The 25487-nt window shown below is 40.1% G+C and overlaps 1 protein-coding gene across 4 annotated transcripts in view; it reads right to left on the bottom strand.

Moving 5' to 3' along the window:
• Positions 1-17163: 17163 nt before the first annotated feature.
• Postn (periostin) overlaps positions 17164-25487 on the bottom strand; it is a 31083-nt gene continuing 22759 nt past the window's right edge. For 2 of the 4 annotated variants that reach the window (XM_032898417.1, XM_032898416.1), the window contains 6 exons: positions 24561-24650; positions 23522-23611; positions 22863-22940; positions 22412-22495; positions 18777-18818; positions 17164-17928 (listed from right to left, as the gene is read on the bottom strand). In XM_032898417.1, coding sequence (XP_032754308.1) covers positions 17891-17928; positions 18777-18818; positions 22412-22495; positions 22863-22940; positions 23522-23611; positions 24561-24650 — 422 coding nt within the window. In that variant the 3' untranslated portion in view covers positions 17164-17890. The remainder of the gene's footprint in view (positions 17929-18776; positions 18819-22411; positions 22496-22862; positions 22941-23521; positions 23612-24560; positions 24651-25487) is intronic. The other 2 variants (XM_032898419.1, XM_032898418.1) reach the window with 1 other exon arrangement.

Consider the following 25487-nt stretch of genomic DNA (forward strand, 5'->3'; position numbering starts at 1 on the left):
ACCCCAAAAGCGACCCCAGCTCTCTGCTGATCACTACTTGATGGTAATTTCTTCAAGGTTTTAACGCCAGTCACATGTAGAGGTCATATATGAACAATATGGTGTTATACTAAGTTACCAATCATTGAGTTATCTTTGAGAGTGTTCTCCTGTAGATGAAGTGCTTGAAGTTCCGGAAGTCTAATTGAATAAGTGTTTATAAATGTCCTTTGTAAATTAAAAACATACGTTGTGGAATGCAAGTGTTAGCAATTATTTTGAAATCTCTGACTTGGTGAGTAAGCCTGGTTTCCCCCTACCCTCCCCCTTTAGTCCACTTTCTGAATGCAAAACTAACCAGCACATTCTGTGCACACTCTCTCATAGTCGTGTTCTTGCAGCTCAGGACTCTAACACACTGTAACTCAGAGTCCATTGTATGGCGACCGTCCCTGTCCAGCACAGTGACTGGATTTCATCAGGCTTTTTGTCCCAAGTGGATGCCCAGCCTGGGAGGTTGACAGTTTGGTTTGGATGCTCTTCCATTACAGAATCTATGCTTGTCTGCTTCCCAAGCTGGTCAAGTCAGAGAGCAAACCCTCCTGAGACAGTGCACATGTGGATGCTATTTGCAAAGGCTCTCACGGCTAATGGATGTGAAAACCACAACAGATTCTCAGCTTGGGAGCTGCCCTCCACCAGGGATGTCAATTTCAATCCACTGATTGCTTCTCTGCATTTCTCTCCATTCCTCTGAAAGCCAAACATTTTCAGAACTGGAAAACAGCCATACACATTTTGAAATCATGATTCTCTAACTTCCACTTCGTAAAGGACAATTGGTGTAATTGTTCTAACTTTGAAAATGTAGTTAATTATTATACTTTTGTGAGTTGAAAGAAAGATATGATACTGATTACTAACAGCTAGATTTCTCCTTTAAAAGAGAGGCTTGTTTTACTTGGCAAGTCCTGGTCTATGGAGCTGTGTGGAGGAAGACGGCCTACATATGCATAACTAAGGAGGTTTAAAAAGAACATAGTCACCTTGCACATACTGAAAGGGAAGACCTTCAAATACCACAGGTTTTAGAAGACCACCATGGGAAATACATTTAATGTGCTGGTTTTGATTGTATATACTAGTTTATGTGTATGAGCGTTTGCCTGCCTGTGTGCATATATGTAGTATATGTGTGCAGTGCCCTCCAGTCCAGAAGGGGGCGCTACCTCCTCTGTAACTGCAGTTGCAGTCAGTTGCGAGGCACCAGCTGGGTGCTGAGAACTAAGTCTTAGTCTTCTGCAAGTCCTTTTAACCCCTGTGCCATCTCTGTAGCCCCTTGCATATGTTACTTTTGATGGAAAAGATGGATCGATAGCTTATGTGTACACAATGCACACACCCTCCATTTCTATGAATATACATTGTTTACATTTACTGTGTATGGCATACGAGCTTGCTACGTGTGAACGGCATGGGATGATCAGAGCAGAACTGTGAGCATCCGCATAGCCTTAGCCGTGTTTCACTGCTCCACGTTGGAGACCCTTCAGACTCTGCTCTTTGAAAGAGGTCACAAACTACTTTAGACCGTGGTGACTCCGACTGTGCTGTGCTCTATAAGATAACGCAGGAATTTGTCTGGATGGGAAGCAGCCCCCTTGTTCTCTTTCTTTGTGGCGGGTATATTCATTGCCACCATTAAAGCATGTTTTGCATGAAGAAGACAGAACACCCTGTTCTGTGTGACTTGGAGCTCTGAGGACAATCCTAAATGCCCTCCAGTGAAGCGTTTCGACGCTTCCTGCTTCCTGCTCAGCTTCTCTCCTTTCCTCTTCACCCAGTTGGCTACCCCTTGTCACTCACTGTTAGTCATCGTTCCCGAATGCAAGTTAATGTCTCTCATGATGCCTTTCCTGCTGTAGGGCTGATAGAATCACGATGTTAGAAATGCAGTGGAGGGCTGGAGAGATGGCTCAGCCGTTAAAGGCCAGGCTCACAACCAAAAATAAAAGAAATGCAGTGGAGAGGCCAGTGTTTGAACTCTGGTCTTTGTCTTGTCGCAAATGGTGTCAGAAACCACGCACCATAGTCAGTGTATCAATCACATGGTTTATCTTTCTCTATAGATATTCTATAGCACAATGAAATGGGTAGTATTTTTATGTTCCAGGGGCTCTGTTCTAGATTACTCTGGAGTGAATCTTCATTATTATTTTGGATGGTTGAAATTCTTTTTTTTTTTTAAATAAGAAACAAACCTTCTTTTAGCAAACACGTTGTTTAACAGGTCTGACTTATTTATATATGATGAAGTATTTCCATGAAGGCTGTTTTACCTGTAGAGTTGCCTCACTGGTTAAGAACACTGGCTGCTCTCCACAAGACCCGGTTCAGTTCCCAGTGCCCATGGTGTAGCTCACAGTTCCAGATCTTATGCCTTTTCCTGGTCTTCTTGGTCACTAGAGATACAAGTGGTGACACAGACATGCATGACAGCAAAGCACTCATACATATAAAATAAAAATAAATAAGCCTTACGAAAGATAATTCACTAATCGAAAATGATGACATTGTAGTTCACAGCCCCATCCTCTCACATGCGTGATATGGGTCTCAGTTTTCTCTCCTTATGGCCTCTTTTATCTGACTTCTTGCAGCTCTACAGAGCCTGCAATTTCGCTTTTCTAGGGTGATCAATTTTCAGGTTTCCACATTATCTCTTCTTCCTGATATCTTAGTCACTTACATGGAAACATTGAATCTTGTCCTTCCTCTTGGCTGTCAATGAGCTGATAAAAAGTACAGGCACCAGCTTGCTGCCAGTGTAAATAGATGGTCATTTGCAAAGTGTCAAAAACCTGCAGGGCTTTGGGGGACCCTCAAGAAGGGAAGGAGGGCCCAACATGCTGTACTCCATGGCAGCCCTCATTGTGCGCAAATGGTTTTACAAGGGGTGAGTTAGCATGAACTAATAGTACAGAATAAGAGCTGTACCCGTTCCAATGCCTTCTCTCCTGGCACTCTCTGCCCCAGCTCTCAGAGACTTTTGCTGACTGTGCAGGCAAACTAATGACTGGGCTAAGGACGGACAAAGTTTCTGGGGGTAGAGGAAGCTAAAGTAGCAATTTTAGTGGTTGTGTTGGCCTAGAGCAGCAGATTGGAACCTTTAATCTGTTATTCAGGAGTATTTGCTGACTCTGGGCTTCTGTAGAAGACCAGAGAGTTGGAATTTCCCCTCTAGAAAGGCAGAGTGAAAACTCTGAAAATTTCATGTACTTTGAGAGGCCAACCCTACTAGTGGTAGGACACTATCTGAATTTTACTGATAATCTTCACATCAAGTCATTCGTCAGAATTTATAGCAAGAGAGTCATTCAGTTGGGAAGCTAAGCTGAGAACTATTAATGTTCCAAGCTCTATACACTGTGGTTTTGAATATTCGTGAGCTAGAAACCTTTGCATTTTCTTTTTTTTAATCTTTATTAACTTGAGTATTTCTTATTTACATTTCGATTGTCATTCCCTTTCCCGGTTTCCAGGCCAACATCCTCCTCCTCCCCCCCTCTATATTGGTGTTCCCTCCCATCCTCCCCCATTACTGCCCGCCCCCAACAATCACGTTCACTGGGGGTTCAGTCTTAGCAGGACCAAGGGCTTCCCTTCCACTGGTGCTCTTACTAGACTATTCATTGCTACCTATGAGGTTGGAGCCCAGGGTCAGTCCATGTATAGTCTTTGGCTAGTGGCTTAGTCCCTGGAAGCAAAATAGTGTGTCGAGAACAGCTGGAATGGTCTATCCAAACTATATCTAAAGGAGTTCAGAATCGGCTTTTCTTCAGGCTCAACTGATAAGAATGGAACTGAAAAAAAATTAATGATACATTTAATAAACTTCCACACAAAGATGAGAAAGGATAGGATGCAAATAATGCTGATGAATTAAATGCCCAAACTCTCAAAGCTCTCAAGTAGGCAGAATGTAATGATAGTTGCACATCAGGGAACTTAATTACTGAACACTGGACTGAGAAATCCTTGAAGCTATCAGAGCAAAGCTAAACACACAGTAAAATCAAAGGAGTGAAAAAGGCTAGCCTCATCAGGACAGCTGGGAGTTAGAAGAGAATATAACAAATCCTTTAGTTTCCGAGAGACATTCCAAGTATTTCATATGATGTCAAGATATCATCGAAAGCTTAAGGCGAAATAAATCTTTTTTTTTTTTTTGGATAAAGACACATTGAAGCAATCCAACAAATGAGAACATTTCATGATCAAGGCTGAACTAAATAAAATAACTGAAAGCTTTTGTTTATTTCATGTGGGCTGTAGAGAAGAAGGTTTAAAAAAAAGGGCAAGCATGAGAGGGTAGAGAATAAAATGAGAATTAATGTGCTGCAAAGTATAAATAAATAATGATATGAATAGTCACTCTTATTTAGAATTAAAGTATTAAATCTAAATTACATAGAGAATTAAAACTCAATTACAATGTAGAAATGAAATATGGAGAATAGAGGTTAAAGGTTAAAAGATTCATTCTCATTGAGACGTGGGTGGCTTTTTTTGTAATTATTTCTATGGTCCTTCCAAGTCTGTACAGTTAATTTCCATCACTTAGCCCATTGTAAGAGATGAACTTGGTTGGTGTTAAAAGTGCTGTAGGTTTTTCACCTCTCGGTTACTCTGCCAAACAACAGACAGGGTGTCTGTTATTCCTCAGAAGTAGAAGAAGGAGGGGGAATTGCTCTCTATGCTAAAGGCATTTACGAGGTGTCTCCTCAGAAAAACTCCCAGTGTTATAGTCAGACCTGTGCATGATTGATGCTGGCACTCTCAGGGCAGCCTCCAGACTCTTTACTTCTTGTTTGTTTTACTTATCTGCATGTTACCACAACAGCAATGGTTGTTGATGTCAACTGTCATACGTTCTCAGGGTCTGGCTCGAGTAGGATGCTTCAGCCTGGGAGTAATTAATATGTGACCCTGCACACATGGCCTCAAATGTTTAGGTTGTTTCCATCCCAAAGGGAATACGTCAAATTTTCTGGTGATGGTTCGTGCAACTTAGTGGGAGTTCAAAAAGAAGATGTTTTGCTTTTTCCAGCTAACAGAAAACCCAGGGTCTAGATATTGCCCTTGGATACTGAAAGACAAATCTCAGTGTGCAGACATTTTACAGAGTCTGTCCTACACAGTAATTAGTCATACAAGGCCACTCACAATTACCTCATGAGCTCTTGATTTCCCTTCTATCGTCTCTCTTGGACTTTTCTTTTATGTTTACTCTTATTTTGTTGTGTAGGAGTATGTGTGCATGTATGTGTTTATGTGTGAGGATGTATGAGTCTGCATACACATGCCATGGACATAGGTGGTGGTCAGAACACAATGGGCAGGAGTCAGTTTCTCTTTCTAATTCAGGTCATCTGGCTTGGTGGCAACCCGGTGAGCCTCAGGCCCTCCTCTTGTACTCTTAATCTTAATTATTAAAAATTAAAAATTTTTTTGAGAATTTCATACATGACCACTATATTTTGATTCCTTCCTCTCACCTTCTAACTTAACTTATCCCATGTCCCTCCACTCCCTCTCAAATTATTGACCGTGTGTGTGTGTGTGTGTGTGTGTGTGTGTGTGTGTATGCTATCTATCTATCTATCTATCTATCTATCTATCTATCTATCCTCTCTCTCTCTATATATATATATATATCATTAATATATATGTCAATAACAATCATCATGTATATGTCAGAGGACTCATCTCTGGAGAAGACTGATTTTCTCTCAGCAGCCATTGGTTGTCTGTAAACCTTCATGTATGAGATGGGGCCCTCATGGGATTTCCCCACCCTACTTTGGCACATTGACTGGTGTTGTTATAGCTCAGGTCATGTTGAGCAGGCCATACTGTTTCAGAGGACCAGGCCAAAATCTCATCTTCAATGCAAGACAGGGAAGTTCTAGTACATTCTACAGCACTGAGACAGGGATAGGTCCAGTTTGAGTTTGTAATATAATCACTCCAGGAATCAAGTTTGCTTCACTTCATTATCTAGTGATGGGCTTTAATTTTGATGAGAAAAACAGTATTTATAAGAAATCAGGATGTTTGGATAGCACAGTTTAAAAATTTTATGTTTGAGCCAGGCATAGCCACTCATGCCTGTAATCCCAGGGGATTTAGAGTTCTGATTCTGTTTGGGATATAGAGTGAGATTCCGTCTCAAGCAAATAAAGGAAAAAAGATATTTGTTTGGATTGTCAAATGAGGATCTTGTTTGTCTCAGATGATTCTGAACATAAATAAAAATGATTTTAATTTTATAAACAATATCGCTAAAACAAGAATTACAAAAATAATTCCTATATGAACAGAGGAAATGCTATTAGGAAAATCATCTTAATGACTTAAGGTTCTTATTTTTAATTCTACTCTGATAATAAGAGAACCACTTTCCACACATCTATTTTATCTCTATAAAAACAAATTGCATTCTTCACTGATGTTTATAACATACGCATCTCACCGTGGTGCCAGCTGGGTCTATATCTTGGATTTGACAAATGGTATCCAATGCTTTCAGTGTCATCTGTTGTGAGGTCCTTCTCAGTGAGCTGAGTCTGGCTTAACCATAAGTGGCAGGGCTGAGTTTGTGACCCGAGATTGGGGAAGACATAAGAAGGCCTCTCTATCATTCAGAGAGGGAGCAAAGAAGAGAGGTCTGAGTTTGGTGGTCTCAAGGGGGTCCAGTTTCAAATTTATCAAGACATTTTCAAAATGAGAAGTCTGGAAAAAAATCAAAATCCACTGACTTCACTTAGAAATAGTAGCTTCAGGATTATATTGTTAGATTTTTAAGACAGGATCTTACTATGTAGCCAGGGCTGGCTGGGACCTGGCTGTGTAGAGACCAGGCTGGGTTCAAACTCACAGAGATCTGCTCATTTCTGCCTCTAGAATGCTGGGATTAAAGGCCAAGTGTCCTAGATGCCTGTTGGGAACTAGCCACTTCATGACTATATGGCCGTGGTGCATGATTCTAGCAATGATGAGATTTACAAACTCATGAACAACCAGAAATAGTAGAACAAGAGATAGCTAGTACCTCTGCTTCTCCTCTGCTTATGTGGCATTTGGGTGAATCTGCACAGGCAGATGTGACTTGTTTGTCTGAAGAAAAGCACAGAAGGTCTAGAGATGAAAATAGCAAAGCACGGTGTTACACCGGGGTTGACAGGTTGTGGGTTCTACCAGGGCTTAATCGATCCAAAAGTAGACATGTAAAACCATGCCAAAGGAGTTCTGATTTTTATTCTTATTTAATGGAAAGTCTTTTGTCCCTTGTTCCTTTTAGTTTTAGTAAGGAAATCAATCATGAGGGAGCCATATGGAGGTAGCTGTTCTCTTAAAAAAACAAAAAACAAAAAACAACTGCAACTTGTTTTGAAGAAAACATGGTTAGCATTAATGCTAGTTTTTGTCTCCCTCCAATGTTCTATCTGGTTCAAGTAGTGAATATAAATTTTTTTTGTTTGGTAAGTTTATTTCAGCTGTGCCAAAACCTGACATCTGCAGTTCTAAGTATATGCTAAGCTAAGAAAAACAAAGTGTTCTTTTAATTAAGGGTGACTTCAGACCTATAAACACAGCAGTGAAGTCAGTTTTCCCATGCTTCCCAGGAATGGATGGATGCTCACTTGAGCCAGTCGTCCATGAGGTAGTCTGTGATGGCTGGAATCTCCTGGGTACCTCCTATAATTTCTAAATCTCTTTCTCCTCCCCTTGTATTCTGCCTCACCCCCTCCAGATATTTTATGCTAAGCACTCTAGGAAGGCGTGACCCTCTATTCAGATCAATAGTGGTCATTAACCTTTTCCTAAAAAAGATCTCCCAGCAATGATATTAAAATAGGTGAGAAGATGGGGAAAATGTACGATTAGATTGAGAAAACGAAATACATTGCTAGCTGATGAAAACCTACTGGAGAAAGAGGCTGACACAGAAAAGAGAAGCCAGTCGGGCGTACAGGGGGCAGTTCTCCGTAAGGCGTGTAAATAGGCTGGGTGTGAGGTTGGAAACTTTAACAGCACTGCCTAAGTGAGTGTTTATTCTAAGCATAATATAGAGAAGCATGGGGCAAAACAGTAGGTTGAGCATGTCATTGTAGTTTGGGACACACCAACCCAATTATTGGAATGGAAAAAAAAAAAGTTAAAGAGGTAGGGCTGATGAGGAAGAGGTAAAATAAGAGGTTGGCTTGGAAATTGTGGGGTGACTTTAATAACATAGGAAACTTTTAAAAGATATTGGTGACATGGAACAAAAGCCAGAGATATGGGATACATGTAGTAATTCATGTAAGAAATTGGAGTGGAAAAAAAATATGAGGTAATGAACCACTGATAGAACAAAATATTAAATATGTGTTGATCCTAACTAGTTACCCGGAAGATTTTAGTATGACATTTTGCATGTATGTTTATGCCACTTGCCTCCCAGAACACTTTCACTGACAGCTGGTGACATGAAATACATTGTTTCATGTACTAGGTTCACCCAAGCATCCCAGCAAACAAACTCAGTCCTCACACTCTTCATTTAACCCAGCATCTGTTCTTAGTGTCTGATATTTGTGTTCCCACTCCCCTCGACCTCCATGCTGGAGCCCTCAGTGAATGTCCCTCTGCCACCACTGCTATTCCTACCTCAGCAACCAACCTCTCTGCTGCCCTCAAGCACACGCACACCTCACAGCCATCATCTCTAGCTATGGTCTCTCCACCTCTGTCCCATTTCATCGATTTTTAGCCACTCTCTAGCCTCCTAAGTTCACCCTTCATTTGTCTAATCTACCTAAGTTGGTTCATCTTATCATTTTATAAAGTATTCTTGTGTCAATATGCATGTGAAGGACATTTTATACTCTAATTGAAATACCTTCTTATATCCTCCTGGGTCCAAAGATAAATCTGACAGGTCTATTCACACAATGATAAATATTCAAGAGTTGGTAATAGCTTGAGTTCTCCTGATGATGACACAGTTCTTACAAGCTAACTGCCTTCTCAGGGTCCTTAATGTTATCCCACTGAAGATTGGGATTATATATGAATTTGGGACAAAAACATTCAAAGAAACAATAGTGTCCTAGGTAGGTATATGCTTGTGTACATTCCAACTTATGATGATATAGGTTTAACAGTTTGGAAAGGTACATTTGGTTGAGAATTAAAACTTCCTAGTGTTGGGGATGTTTTCTTCTTTGTGTTATAGATACATATCACTAGTGAAATACGTATGTGTATATCTATAAAACAAAAAAGGAAACATCACCAACAACAGGGAATTTTAATTCTCAATCAAATGTACTTTTCAAAATGAAATACACACACACACACACACACACACACACTCCATTAGTGCTTTATATTTGAAAAATAAATTAAGATGATAAGGGTGGTTTTACTTCACCTAGGAATAGGTAAAGACTCCCAGAAGTGAAAATCAATCCGTAAGATTTTGGTTACTTTTTCATATTTTGTATGTATCTTTATATAGTTCAATATCATTGAGACTTGCGTTCTAGGAGATTAAGTTGTTAGAATAAACAGTGTCATGACTCAGATAAAGATGAGACCCTACCTCGGTCAGGGATATCTGCTTACAAATTAAAGAAATGGGAGGATGAAAGAGGGATGGTTACCTAGTGAGTCAGTAGCCGCTTTGCAGAACTGTGGGACTACAGAAGTTCCAGCTGGTTTCTTCTCCTGATTTGAGAAAATGTCTGAATTTTTAACCAAGTGGAGAGCTAGTGACTTTACATTACTATCTATATTGACATAGTATCATTCTAGTGTTAAGCCTGCTTGTGGTTCCTCCAAACCTCCCGACTCCCTGTCTCCATGAAGTGTGGACTGTCTTGGCTAAGCGTCCATATTGCCTGGCTTACTCTCTAAGAGTCCTCAAAAGTTTCAGAGCTACCGTGTAGCAGAAACGCTGCTTCAGAAGGTCTGACTCCGAGTCATCTCCCCTCCACATGGTTCTGCCCACAGTGATTGGTTCAAAGAACATACACGTGACTCACAGACAGCAAATTTCTCTCAGCGTTCTGTTTCTGGTTTCCTTCTGCTTGGGTTTATAGATTATCAAGAGTCATCATCCATACTATGTAAACACCCAGAAACCTGAATAACAACCTTCCCCTGAAATCCCAAAGCAACAATTGCACAACCAATTCAGTTGAAAAGAGCTATTTACTTAGTCCTGAGCCACACACCCCCAAATTTCTGGTTGTGGTTAATTCTTGAAATGTACAAGTTACTTGATATATATGCTAGTACATAAACAAAATGATTAAATTATTCTTTTCCTCAGCTTAATAAGATTTAGTTTTGTGTTGTTTGCAGGCTAATGGAGTCTGGCTAGTAAACAGGTGAATGGGAAAACGTGGCTAAAAATAATGAGTCACAGTCACTCATTTGATGTGAGCATGGGGTATATTAAATGAGTGCTTTCTCTATCCTATTCCCAGTTACTCATTAAGTTGGGAGAAATGGCATCCTGAGTAGCATTCTACATTCTGTGTCTGTACCCTGCATGGATCTTGCAAACATTTATTCCTCTGATTAAGGAGAAATGACAGTTGCCATTTTGGGATAATAAAACTCAGCACGTTTATGAGTTACCAGTGGCCTGTCTTTGTAAGTGAAATTGGTTTAGCGAAGTCAGCTACACAATAGGGCAATCCTTTTGCCAAGCACGCTCGTTCCTTGGGAACACGCCACAAAGAGCCAAAGACCCCATTGGAATGACAGAGTGGAGGAAAAACCTGTAGTGATTTCTACTCAACATTCTTGTGGGAGAGAAGGTCAAGTGGAATACTCAGAACCACCCTGGTGGATGTCATTATGGGAGGAAGCAGAGTCTGTATTGTTTACCTTTATTATCTTTTTGTTTTGTTTTGGTTTTTTACCAAAATGCTGGCAAATGCAACTTCCTTCGGGGAGCAAGGATTCAGTGTGGCTAGTTCTTACCCAGTGCCATGGTTGGTCATAGTGGGAGGGTGGGACAACGTAGCTCCATTCCAATGTTGGCGCATGTGGGCATGGCTGTTGCATCCTGGTAGACTCAGAGCCAGGCGTAGCCTCAAAAGTCCCCGACTTCAGTAATCTACACCAGCCAGGTCACCTCCTAAAGGTTTCACAGCCTTTAAAGTAGCAGCAAACCCAGGGAAAGGATTTTTAAACTTGAGTCTATGGAAGACACTTGTTGTTGAGGCCACGGCCGTGCTACTGTAACCAGGATCTAAAAATGTTTGGCCAACATGGAGAAACTCTGAGGAAGAACTTAAGCAAAACCTGTTAACTCTCAGGCATTTTCCTGTGACTAAAAACCACCAACAGATGTGTACAGATGAACGGCAGCCTGGGAGGTTTCTCAAGCCATCTTTCTCCCAAACTGTGTTGTTTACAGCTTTATTGTTGGGGAATGACTACTGAAGATGTCGAGAAACATTACCGCCAAACAACAGGAAGTGGCTATTTTGATTCTGGGGAAAATATTTCAAGGCTTTTAACAAGCTTTTTGGAGAAACAAATAAACTTATTTTAACCATCTTTTGTTAAGTACAATTTAGCTGAGATATATTTTGTATGGCTACAGCGTGTTGTGAGATGGCTGCCTCCAAAATACTTTGTCAAGTAAGATGAGTGTGAGATAGAAACTGTAAATGTGAACCATAAGATAACAGCGGGAGGATAACAGTAGGAAAGAAACATGGTAACCGTCGCCTTGGGGTACATCCAGGAGATCCTGAGTGATTTAGGTTTGTGTCGAATGGATCTCTGGAGACTTAAAGTGAGGTTAGTTTAAAAATCACAAATATCCAAAACACTGCAATTAATGAGAGCGAAGGGCAGCTTCTGAGGAAGGAGATTAAGCAGGCTGCAGGTGTTGGGAAGACAGAGCCAAACCCATTTCAGAGGCCCCACTGAAAGTACAAAGGAGCCTAGTTAGTTCTGTGTCCTCCCCTAGGAGCAGATTTAGCAAGGCCAGTCTGGGGCTGAGGCCAAGACTTCAAAGGAATTGAGTTCCTCGGAACTTAGCTTTTCCTCTGTGGAGAGGCTGAGGTTATCAGTCCCAAGGCTGCTGTGTGCTTGGTTGGTAATGCTCTGGAGATACCCTGTGTTCCCTTAGTGCAAGATTGCTTAACTGGCCTTCTCTGTCCCACTTCTCCCCTGGACACAGTACACGGGATGCTGTACTTCTTACAAAGTTTGCTTGGCAGAAGACAGCTCACACAGGACCTCCTGATCCCAAACTTTTCTACCTCCTTACCTTCCTACCCAGTATTCTCTCTCAAGACCTGTCCTTAAAGAATGGCCTGCTTGCCCAAGTCCTGGAGTGTAAGAAGCCTTTGATGTTAATGCACCCACAAGTTCATCACCATGCCAGACTTGTCAGCCGTGTTTCTCCCAGAAAGAAGTAAAATTAGGTAAAACACATTAATAGTGAATGTGTAAGCCAACATTCATATACCAGAATGAGATGAATTAAAAATATATTTCTTTCTTTCCTATTGTTGTCTCATCAAATGTCTGCGTGTGTCACATGGACCATAAAGATCCATGAAAATAGATGTATAGGGTGTCATAAAAGTCACCAATCAAGACTCGCACTTTAAAATGTTATTTTTTCGTAAGGTCAAACTAAACAGCTGTAATTGGTGTGATGAAATGCTTCAAGAGCGTAACTGAGTGAAACTCTTGGGTTTACTTTTCTTCTCCACTGCAGTTGATTTATTTCCACATCTTCAGCAGCTGATCTCATTTACACAAAACAGAGATGAGTTTGAGTTTTACAGAACTGCGTCCTGCTTCCCGATACCCCAAGACTGCTTCCCATTAGCCAGTCTGCCCTGACTCACAGGACAATATTTGCATTTGATATAAGTTGGTGATGCTCCACGGGGCACATCAATGCTGGAGCAAAGTCTCCAATGTATCTGAGACAAAGTCACATAAATATGGAAATCTTTGTAATGTGCTTTCATTTTCAAAGTAGCACCTGAAGAAATACATAATCCAGTAGAGTGTCTTTCCTGTTCAGATTCTGTTCTTTCCTAAGAAGTGACCTATCCTCGCCTGTGAGGATACCTCTTCCACCCACCGGATAACTTTGGTTGTCATAATCTGGTCCCCGTTGCTCAAAGCATCAGTTTTCGGTGCTAGCATGTCAATAAAGAGCTCGAACTTCAAAGCCATACTACGGGTATTCAAAGTCTGATTCTTTCTCTTTCAAATCTAGAAAAAAAAATGCCTCCTATAATTTTCTCTTTTCACAAATGCAGATTGAAATTGTGCACACACCTTTAAACTCTGCACACAAGAAGCAGGGGCAGGCAAATCCCTGTGAGTTCATGGCAGCCTGGTCTACACAGCAAATTTCTGGACAGTGCTGCACAGAGAAGCCCTTTCTCAAAAAGACAAACCAAGCCAAGCCAAACAACATGGCCTCTGTCCAATAGTTGTGTTTCTTCAGTGTTGGGACGTCTGTCAGTGTTGGGATGTCTGTCTGGGTTGCACCGCAAGTGTGAGATGGATTGAGTGACGAGGTTGGTGTGGGACAAGGAGTCACACAGAGTCTAGTTTCACTCGAGTCACAGTCAAACCTTCCAGCAATGTGCCAGGAGGCTGCAGGTCCTAGGTGACAAAATAGGAAGACCACAGTGAGTAAATGACCAGAGAAATCAGAAGAATGAAACTGATCTTTTTTTCCTGTGACAAATAATGTGTAGGGCCTTTGGGACAAGAAATCCAGGAGTTATAGGCAGAATTGAACTAGTCCCCTTTCTCAACTTCCAGTGAGCAAAGGCATGGTAGCCTTCTTTTTTATTTTTATTGAAAATAGAGTCTCCTCTCATACAAGGCATCCTGGTCAGCTTCTCCTCCCAGTTCCACCCCTGCCTCTCCTCTCCCTCAAAATCACTCCTCCTACACTTCCTCTTCAGAAAAGAGCAGGCCTCCAAAAAATGACAGCTAGACCGGACGAAACAAGATACAACAACACAAGGCAAAGCTCTCAGGTCAAGGCTGGACAAGGCAACCCAACAGGAGGAAAGGAATTTCTTGAAGTTCTGCTATTTTGGATATTAGACACTTATTAGATATAGAGCTAGCAAAAATATTTTCCCATCCTGTAGGCTCTGCAGTACAACGAACGAAATCAGGGACGGTAATAACTTCAACAGTTGATTTATTGTTCAGTATTGCTTTATCTATCCTGATTTTTGTTTTCCACGAGAAGCTGAAAATTGTCATTTCAAGGTCTGTGAAGAATTATTTTGAAATTCTGATGGGAATTTCATCAAATCTGAGGAGTTCATCGGGTAGAATGGCCATTTTTACTGTTAGTCCTGCCGATCCGTGAGCATGGGAGATAGCTTTATCTTCTGATATTTTCTCCAACTTCTCTTTTCAAAGACTTGAGGCTTTTATCATACCAGCCTTTCACGTGACTGGTTAGAGTCAGCCGAAGATATTCTATACTATTTGAGGCTGTGGTGAAAGGTGTCGTTTACCTGATTTCTTTCTCAATCCATTTGTCAATTATATATAGGAGGGCTACTGTGGTTTTTCATTTTATTTTTGTTAATCTTGTGTTCATCCACTTTGCTGAAAGTGTTTCTCAGCTGTAGGAGTTCTCTAGGAGAATGTTTAGGGTCATTTATGTATAGTATAAAATCTGCAAATGATGATACTTTGACTTCTTCCCTTTTAAGCTATACCCCTTGATTTCCTTTAGCTGTCTGTATTTCATTTGCTTATTTATTAGTGTTCTCTCCCTCCCTCTCTCTGTCTCTCTGTCTCTGTCTGTCTCTGTCTGTCTGTCTGTCTCTCTGTCTCTCTCTCGCGCGCGCGCATGTTGAAATCAGAGGACAACTTGTGAGATTTGGCTTTTCCCTTCCACCATGTGAGTCCTGGTGTGTGGATCCAAGTCCTCAGAGTTGGGGACATGAATGGTTGTTGTGTGTATGGCTATGTACAGTGTGCAAGCCCTTGTAATGGAGGCCAGAAGAGGATGTGAAATCTTGAACTAGAGTCATTGGTTGTGGGCCAACATGTGGTGCTAGGAACTGAACCCAGGCCCTCTTTGAGGGCTCTTAACCATTGAACCATCTCTCCAGTTTTTTTTTTTTAAGTAAAACAAAACAAAACAAAACAAAACAAATATCAGCTCTAAAAGTTAAAACAATTTAAAATGACACTATTTTCAGGAATAATTAAATCAGAAAGCACTTTCCTGTGAGCTGATCATCAAAATATATACTGGTAATAGATTCTTTGTCCTCTCCAGTACTGGTTTGTTTTGGGTTTTCCTTTTGGGCTATTTTTTATACTCTCAAGTCTTCTGTTGATGCCCAGACTCTCAGCACCTGAATGTTGTGATGTGGAATTGTCCCCTTTTCATGAAGTTTCTTGGCTCTTTCAGAAATTTCTGTTTTCACAACTCTGTGAAACTTCATAAAAGCATAGGCTATGAGGTAGTTAATTGCTTCATTGTTAAATGTAAAAGCCACCTAGCAGCCTGCCTCACATATGGTCTAGTTTTCCAAGTGTTGTTTTTGGAATTTAGGTTGGCAAAAAAAATCACCAGACTTTTCTTACCAATTGGAGGCCACCCCATCAATGAAGGTCATTGTGCATTGTGCATTGGCTCAGACCTTATAGATGCCCAACAGCAATGGTCCTATTTCTAAGAAAAAGAATAACCGGTTAAGGAGAAATACCGATTTCAGGAGCTTTATTCCAGTATTTATGAAGGAGATGTGCTAAGTCTTCCAATGGTCATACAAGGGTCTAGAGAGGATAAAGGATGGTAGTAAATCCCTCCTTCTTCTTCACCACTTTCTCACACGGGGGAGGGGTCTTGGGTATACACACTCTGTAGCACTGACTGTAGGAAGGGTGCTGAGTAGTGTGTGTGCGTGTGTGTATACCACACACACACACACACACACACACACACACACACACACACACATACACACACATGGTTAAAAAATTCAGCATTTTTTTTCAATACTGGTAAAAGGTAATAGATGGCAATGGCGCCCCAAATCTGGGGACACAAAAGTGGCATGAACGTGAGACTTCATGTCCTGTCCTGTGTGAGTCTCAGATTGGAATGCTAGAAGAATCCAGGTGAGATCTAGCAGAAATGAGTTGGAGCTGAGCGTCAAAGGTGACCAAGAAGGCTCAAGTTTGTAGATCAGAGCACCACAGAGGAGAGAGCACTCACAAAGACCGCCAGGATCTGCCACTGGAAAGGGTTAGGCTCTGATACTGTGCAGAGCCTCCCTACCTGCTGTGACTCTCTCTGAAGATTCTGGGCTACTGGGCACTTCCACTCCTATCTGGGAGTCTAAATGAATGGTAGAGGTAACCTTGCCACTCTCCCATGCTCCATGGCACCTTAGAAACCCAAATCCACTGAGGACTTCTTCAGTAGACAGAAACCTTGATTTTTCTAGCCAGGCTTCCTCATCCCTGTCATTTCTCATGTGAAGAACTATTGCACAAGATACGTCCTAGCCCCCACAGTGGTACCTTAGGGCTAAGTTCAGTTTCCTGAGCCACACTGGTCATTTAGAATGAAGTATGGGTCTTCACTCTATACTCCCTCAGTTTTCTCGTCTCTCGTGACCGGTGTATCAGTGTTTGATGCCAGCGCTATTGCCCACTTTGTTTATATTACGTTGCTAATTGAACTTGTTTTTTTCAGCCAGTCCAGCCTGCAGATGATACTTGTTAGTGTCTGAGGGTAAAGGCCAATCTCACAGTCTGGATAAACCAGTCGATTTCTTCTCTTTGACACACAGTAAGGACTCTGGCTACTTTAAGTCTTACTGAAGGGCATCTGTGACTCTCATTATCCTGAGCCCAAGAATAGTTAATGAATTGATGTCTTGTGTACTATGACCTGTTTATTTCATGAAGTATGGTACATTATGAATAACTGTCTGGCCTTAGTCTTCCGAGCAGAGTAACTTTCTATATGAATGCCTTAACACAGTTCCATGGTTAAATTAGACACATTATTGATAATTCTGATTATCCCATTTTGAAATGATCGTTCATATTATATAATAGTTTGAAAAACTTGAGCAACACTTATGTTATTCAGTTTCCTTTATTGAGTACTTGTTAACAATAAAAAAGGTATGAAGTCCTATTCCAAAGTCTAAACTCACTTTTAACTTAAACCTTGAGTTTTCTGAATTACCAAGTCTGAAGTAATTCTCTTTATACCTGAAGAATGTTTTTATTGAAATGTTTGAGAGAAACATTTGTACTGCAAAAAGCATATGACAATCATCTCGAGGATATAAATCAAGTGTAAAAACAACAAAATTTAGCAGGAAACCCACATTGCACGAGAAATATGTAACACCACTGTTTGTAATTTGGTGGCTTGGCTTGCTTGTTGTATAACTGAACACCGCTTTTGATAGCTTCACCTCCCATGGAAAGGTAACTGTGTGCTTTGGGTTTTTCCAGCCTCTTCTTGACCATGTTCACTGAGCAAAGACTTAGCTGTGTGGATCCGGTCACAATGATGGTCTTTGGTGGATTCCTAATATAATCAGAACTTCTCTCATTGAGATAAAATCCCTGCATGGTCCTATATTTCCTTCAGTTCCTACCCCACAGGAGACTAATTATCATTTTCCTATGTTTCTCATTCAGAAACAAATTAACTCTGCGTTCAGATTTGCTTGAAGATTAGCTTCTGTTTGTTGCCATTTCAGATTCCGAAGTCAATGGGGCTCTTATAATTTCCCTTAAAAATCAGACTGTTGATTTAGGATTATATAAACTCTGTTGTCTGGCCTTTGAATTTTCACTGAGAACGGCCTTCTCTTGATCGCCTTCTAGACCCTGAAAAGAAGGAAGTGAGTGCAGTTAGAAGTGAATAGGACAAAATATCACAGGTAAGAACAGGGCGCCGGTGCACAACATATCTGTCAAAAGCGAATACTGTCTTCACTTTAGGGTGAGAAAGACTGATTGCGGTAATTAAAGGTGTAGTAAAATGTACATTTAGATGATTTTGAGTCTCTAGAAATTTGAAGAAGTTTTGTGTGCCCATAAAAATTGCTGATAAATCTTTTAATTAAAAACATATGCAGCTGGTCACTTAATGTCAACATTCTATATACCAGGTTAGCTTAAGGCTAGATCTTCATATATGGTATTTAAGAGTCTTTGGAGTTCTTTTCATTATTAGTCTGCAATTAACTCAAGAATTAGAAACTTTCGATTCAAAGTTTGTAAGTCCTACAAAGAAACTCTTTGCTCTTTCAATATGTTGATATGTTTACTTACTTAAGATATTAGAAAATTGGCATAAATTTAAGAAATTATATTGTAAATGTCAAATATGCAATAGAGAATTAAATTAGATAAGTACTTATTTGAATACTAATTGATTTCTGTCTCAATTGTAACCCCAGCATTTGTTTCTGACTTAACTCAGTGGGTGAATAGATTTAACCATTTATACAAGTCTATCTGCCATCCTTTTAAGGCTTGTTCAACTTAAATCAAGTAATAAAGGAGAACATATACAGTTTACTTGACACTTATCAAAGCAAACTTTGCATCAAAGTCACTAAATATTCTGTCTGTCCAAACCCAAAACTCAACAAACTGCATTAAACACCCTCTCTGCCACTTACACCATAGAGAATATGTCAAACACACATCAATGTAGTCGATTCACCTACCTTGAACCCTTTTGTTGGCTTGTATCTTCTTTGCAGGTGTGTCTAAAATTAAAGATGTGTAGTTAGAAATGCTTTCTGATTCTAGGTAAAATCCAGAGGCCATTTCCAAGCACAAAAGTCTAAGTATATGTAAGCATTGATTCAATGTGTAGCTGTGTGAGTAGTAAACTTACTGGTCCTTAGAATTTCACTTACTGACAAGCCATCTGCTCCCCACACATCATAGTGAATGCTCAACAAAATACTGTGTTTTATTGTGTCTTTTGGAGTCCCTTAATTTGTGCTATTTTTGCATGGAATAAATGGTTTTCCTGTTGCTGACATTTTGGTAAAATGTGACACTACTTTCCAAGACAGCTACCCATATTTCAGTCATTGTATGTGTTATGTGTGCCTCTGTAAAATTATAGACCACAAGCAATTTAGAAGTGTGCCTATGTCCAGTCCCCTTGATTCCACTGTTTAGCTTATAAAATCAGAGAAATTAACCAGATATATAAATAATAAAACCTTTCACTTTTCTTTACACTTTTATGTTTAGGGATTTTTATATGCATGTATGTCTGTGCACCACATGTATGCCTAATGTCTGCAGAGCACAGCAGTGTAGATCTGAAGTTACAGACAGATGTGAGCTGCCATGTGGGGGCTTAGACTCAAACTTGGATCCTTTGGAACAGCATTCTGTGCTCTTAACCATTGAGCCATCTCTCCAGCTCTAATGTTCTCCATAGTTTTACAAGGGTTCATATGATTTGTGTTTTTATAGTTAGAAAATAATGCTCTCATCCCTTTAATCTAACTCCTGATGTGACCACCTAATAAGCCTAAGATCGTGTTTTATCTTCATTTTGAGGGTGTTTGGGATTAAAGACTGGTTGGTTCCTATGCTGGTTTCATTTTTTTGAATTTCCTTTACTTTATTTTCCTTTAAAACTTTACTTGGTTTTTGTGTAGCATCAATACTCAACAATAAAACCAATTTTGTTCACTAGTACTTTTTTCGATTTTGTACATTTGAAAAATGCTCGCACTAAGCATAGTGCAAGATGAACAAAAGAAAGCAAGTGAAAAAACCCACTCCATTTTAAGGAATTTATGTGTCCAACGTGTCAATTCTCCCCAAGGCAGCTAACCATTTGCCAAATCATGTTAGGACTATAGTTGGACACAGAACCATAGCAGCGCCCTTGAAATTGGCTAATAAGAGGAAAATGTCCTTGAATTAGAGAATCTAGGTTAAAACATATCAAACAAACATTTTCTTTAACTACAAGTTTATTTGATAATAAAATAATGGGTTATAAAGTTCATCACAATGAGATAGATGATGTAACCTTAAATGTTGAGTAAGGGTGTGGTTTATAGTGAGCTTATTAAATTCTATTTGATTGAAAAAATTGATATCAGTTTCAAAAAGAATCTTCTAGATTCCCCTTTCAAATGGACAACTGCTTTCAGATTTCCTAATATAAATTTGGTCGAGTCTGACAATGAGGTTTTGCTGATTATTACTCTGCTATGAAAGGATTCAAATTAGAAATGTTCAGTGAAGCCCAGAAGCATCTTGGAATGAAATTCTAATAAAACTCGGAGCCCGAGTTTACTCTCCTGGCTCTCAGATATCTCTCAACGAGAGAGTATTAGGAAGTGACTCTCTGGTGGATGTGGGTGAAGAAACATTCAGAAAACTAGAGAAAGCTAACTTGTCTAGCTCATGCCCAGATGCTAGTAACTACATTGCACACACTGGTACCTATAGTGCATCTTTTAAAAGACTTCTTATTTATTATTTGTGTGTGTGTGTGTGTGTGTGTGTGTGTGTGTGTGTGTGTGTGTGTGTGTGTGTGTGTGTGTGTGTGTATGTGTGTGTGTGTGTGTGTGTGTGTGTGTGTGTGTGTGAGAGAGAGAGAGAGAGAGAGAGAGAGAGAGAGAGAGAGAGAGAGTTTATATGCATCACATGTGTGCAGTGCCTACAGAGACTAGGAAAGGTTGTCAGAGACCCTACAGCTGGAGTCACAGGCAGTCAAGGCTGCTCTGTGGGAGCTGAGAAACAAAGCCCATTACTCTGAGCGAACAGTGTTCTTAACCTCAGAGCCATCTCTCCAGGACCACATCCTCCTTTTTAAGAAAAGAAAAATCCTTAGAAATAGTTTGCTAAACCTTCTAAAGTGGCTCTTGGAACCCATTCCTCATAGATCTGTGGACAAGTCACATCCAGAGAAGTAAAGGAAACAGAGAACAACGGAAATAAAAAGAACCCCATTAAGTAGAGAGAAAACACCTTTTGTGTGATTATTATTATTATTATTATTATTATTATTATTATTATTATTATTATTATTTTTTAAATTTCATTTTTTTCCTTTTCTTTTTTTTTCTTTTATTGGCTATTTTTTCTTTACATTTTAAATGTTATCCCCCTTTCCTAGTATCCCCTCCAGGAACCTGCTATCCCCTCCCCCTCCCCCTGCTTCTATGAGGGTGCTCCCTCACCCACCCACCCACTCCCTCCCACCGAAAACACCATTTTTAAAAAAATGTACATATATTCTGGGAGGGGGGATCAGTTCTTTAATATTTAAGTGTCATTTCAAGGAAGACTTTCGGAGTCTTATTAATTAAAGGGAAGAGACATACTTACCCATAGTTTAAGCCTATAGGGATGAAACAGTGTGAACAGGGACAAGCTCTAATTAATTCTCTAAAAAGCACCGCCATTCCACAAAGCTGCTGACTATGGCGAGGGTTAAAAAGGGAAAGCAAGGATTCAAATTAAATTCCGCAATGCGTTCGCTCTCCCTTTAAGGTCTGCTATGTTTTTATGACAGGGAGGCGCATACTGGGTTCTTCAGTCTCACTATGGCTGTGGTTGTGAAGAACATATTTGCTGTATATATCTATTTGCTTTGAATAATTTCTAGTCTGATGTTTCGTTGTTAGTAAATTGAACGAAATATGTATTTAGTTAGCTGTCAATGATCCAAATTATTTTTTAAAAAAATTCCCATTTTTTGAATAGCTATCACTGCGAGTTTGTATAGTTTGAATCCTTTTTTTCTTTTGAAAGTAAGTCAATTTAATGCCACAGAGAACATTCCATACTTCACAGGTTAATTTTATATGCTAGGGATTTTGCAATCCCGAGTATAGATTGTCACTCAAACAGTAAGCAGGAATACATATTCACTTGTCAGAATGTAGTTTTGGAAATGCAAGTTGCTAAAAGCCCTTTTTTTAACGCTTAACTATGCACCTACAAACTCCAAAACATGCCTGCCTTTGTTATGGGGACAGTGAATACGTTTTTTGGAAATAAGGAAAGCTTTTTCAAATTTAAACGTATGTGCCAGGTAGCAAAATCATTTCTCTTTCACATAGTCAAAATATCTGCTCCGTTTTCTGTGTCAAGGCAAAAAAGTATTCACTGGTTCCCAGTTTTACATCATAAAACTTTTTAAAGACTGTTTAAGCAGTAATGGCTTTCTGGACTGACCACTCACATACCAGTCAATTTGCCGGAGACAGCAGACGGTGCCGTCTTTTTAATCTAAATAAAGGAACAGCCTACACGTCCAGTCTTTAAAAAGCTCCACCACACCTGTTAAGGGGGTTAGTGTTCGATGTGTACTAACCTCCCTGAAGCAGTCTTTTAATCGCCTCATCTTCAAATAAGTGACCATCGCCACCTTCAATGAACTTTGTGACCTTGGAGACCTCTGAGAGGACACACGTTCACAGCAGAAATTGGGTCACACAATAAAAAGGAAGTTGACACAGTGCATACTGCCACCTGCTCAGTAAAGAATTCCAGACACTTCGCAGCTCCTCCTAAGTTCTAGTGTTGGTGTCTGGTATCCTGTTTTCATCAGCTGTCAATCAGTATACAGGCAACGTAAGGCGGCTGCCACCGCTATACCAGCAAACACTCTTTACAGGTACCCTTTCTTTTGGGCGAGCCCTTATGCTGGTGTGGAATGGGAATACTGGAGCACGGTGGCATAAGACATGTACTCAGCCTTCAAGCTGACCTTAGATACAGGACAGGGGGCTCAGTGTCACTCTTGTTTCTCTAGGCATACTGACCTTTTTGCAAGAATTTCTGCAGGGTCTCTTCTGTTTCCCCACCTCCTGTGGAAATCCTGGTGTATTTTATCTCAGGACCTAAAGGAAAGAGGGTTTTAGACTATGTGGGCCACAGGTCTGTGCTGTGACCATTCAGCTCCTCAGAGTGAGTGTAGCCATAGGCACTATAGCAACGATGGGTACGGCTGTGCCCCAGAAAAGCTGACTGCAAAATATGAGGCACAGGCTGTATTTGCGGATTTCTTTAAATAAAATATACAGAATATTGAATTTAGAATTTTAGGGTAATTCATAGATGTAAGCCTCATCTAAAGTTTACTAAATTTGTCAACTGTTTTAGACAGACTCATGTATACTTTGCTTTGTATGTACAGACTTTAACATTAAACCCCAAAGGAAGTTTCTCTTAGTATTCAGAAACTCAACAGGCTTTAAACTAGAAGCAGAATATCAGAAGGCTTGTGTGTGCACACAGAGTTTCATGGACATGATTACAGACGTGTCTATGGAAAAGTCTTAGAGTAAGACGGGGTGACAGTACAACTTTAGTACTCGCCGTGACAGAGGCTGGGTTGGTGTAGTGCACATGTCTTAGGGTTGTTATAACTTACAACGTGTGCATAATCTGAGTACCGCTCAGAAAAGGAATCAAAAATCACCTGTGATGATGCGTTCTTCCCGGGTCTCTTTTTCAGTTATTTCAACAGGAACCCCGTCTATGATTTTGGTGTACTTTTTAATGACTGGTTCTGAAAGAAGAGAAAGAATACCACACGTGATTCATCCTCTTACAGTGTCTATATCTCCAGAGCTGGAGATTTTACTCAAGGATGTGTTTCTCATAGCACCTTTGTTTAAGAGACAGTCCTAGCCATTGCTGGAACAGACTGTGAGTAAATTCCAGCCAGTCTGAGGAACTCTGTGTCTCAGGTGAGCAGGAGGGTTAACTGGCAAGCTGAGCTGTGATTGGAAAGGAAACCTTCCTAAGAAACCCAACTGGTTTGTTAATACAGTCTCTAGAAGGTTGATTGCAATTTTATTTTACTAAGGTGTGTGTGTGTGTGTGTGTGTGTGTGTGTATGTGAATATGTGTGCTTGTGCATGTGTGAGTGTATGCATGTTTGTGTATGTGTATATATGAGTGTGTGCATGTGTGTTCATATGTGTATATGTGTGTCTGTATGTGTATACGTACGTAAATTGTGTCCACGTATGTGTGTGTGTGTGTCTGTCTGTCTGAGCTATGGTGTACCTGTGAAGGTCAGAAGACAACTTAATCCTTTCAGCATTTGTGACCCAGGGATCTAACACAGGCTTGGAAGAAAGTGTTTTTTCTATCTCACTAGCCCGTATTACTAGAGTCTTAAACAAAAACCACCAACCCCTTCTCTTCTGAGAACAGTATGGCTGTGTGGGTTGACATCGTTGTGATCATTGTACATCAAGACTGTCACTTTGCATATTCCTAAGAACTGATCCAGGAGCTTAATCCTTTATTATTGAACACGCTTAAAGACAAGCTACACTATCTTCCTGATTATAGCAAAACTCATACCTAGTAATCAAAAATCTCTCAACTTGTATAAAATTAAAATCAAGATAAAATTTGCTGTTTAATAATCCTAAATCAACACCATTTTAAAACGTGACAGGGATGCTGCTACCCCAGCATACGCAAAGGCCTAAGGCGTAAAGTACCTCCGTGGATCACTTCTGTCACCGTTTCACCTTCTTTAATCAGCCTGAAGTCGGGCTCGCCTTCAATGTGGATCTTCGTCATTGCAGGTCCTGAGACATCATATTAGGAGACAGATTAGTGCATTGAGGCAAACCTTTAATTTTCCCAAACAAGTTTATTTCCACGTTTCTTGTTATTCAGACTTCAGTGTTTCAGGTTTTGTGAAACCAGTTTTAAACATTTCCTGCTGTTTTTAGGTTAGACAGAATTTGGGAACACAAAGGACTCAGTTATGCTGCCGCTTCCCCAACCCCTGCTTTAGCATTTATAGTGACACACAAGCAAGCTGTGTTCACCGTCACCCCTCGTTAGTGGCTGTAAGGTATGATTACAAACAGTGTCTTATGTGGGTTTCTCTGGGAATCAACATTTACAGATTGGAGATGCTCAGTTGGCAAATGGTTCAGTCACACTTTGCCAGAGGACATAACCTGCCAATCTTTGCTCACATATTTTATTTAATGCTTTTTATCATTCATGATCTTACATTCTCTTTGATGAGTATAGCATTGGACATAAAGAAATCTAATCTACTTACCTTGAAGATGCTATGTCTTAGGCCTTAGAGGAAGATTGACTTACCTGGACTAGTGGGAGGATATAGATAGATATCAGCATCAACTCACTAACAGTTACACAACCCTTCAAATGCACAGTGGGTTGCACTTGACTTGCAAAGTGATTTTGTTCCCAGAGAAAATCAGTTTGAATGTTAGAAAGCTTACTACTACATTAGTTGATCAGGAATATTTTATGGAGGAGTAAGAATCATTCAGTTCAGTACATTTAACTTGCACTTTTCAATAAGCTGGAGTTATAATGGATTATTTTGAGAGGATTGATTTGTTTATTGAGAAATCATCAAAGTACACCATTACCCAGAGCTA

The sequence above is a fragment of the Rattus rattus genome, chromosome 3 (genome assembly GCF_011064425.1).
Source record: "Rattus rattus isolate New Zealand chromosome 3, Rrattus_CSIRO_v1, whole genome shotgun sequence".
Lineage (NCBI taxonomy): Eukaryota > Metazoa > Chordata > Mammalia > Rodentia > Muridae > Rattus > Rattus rattus.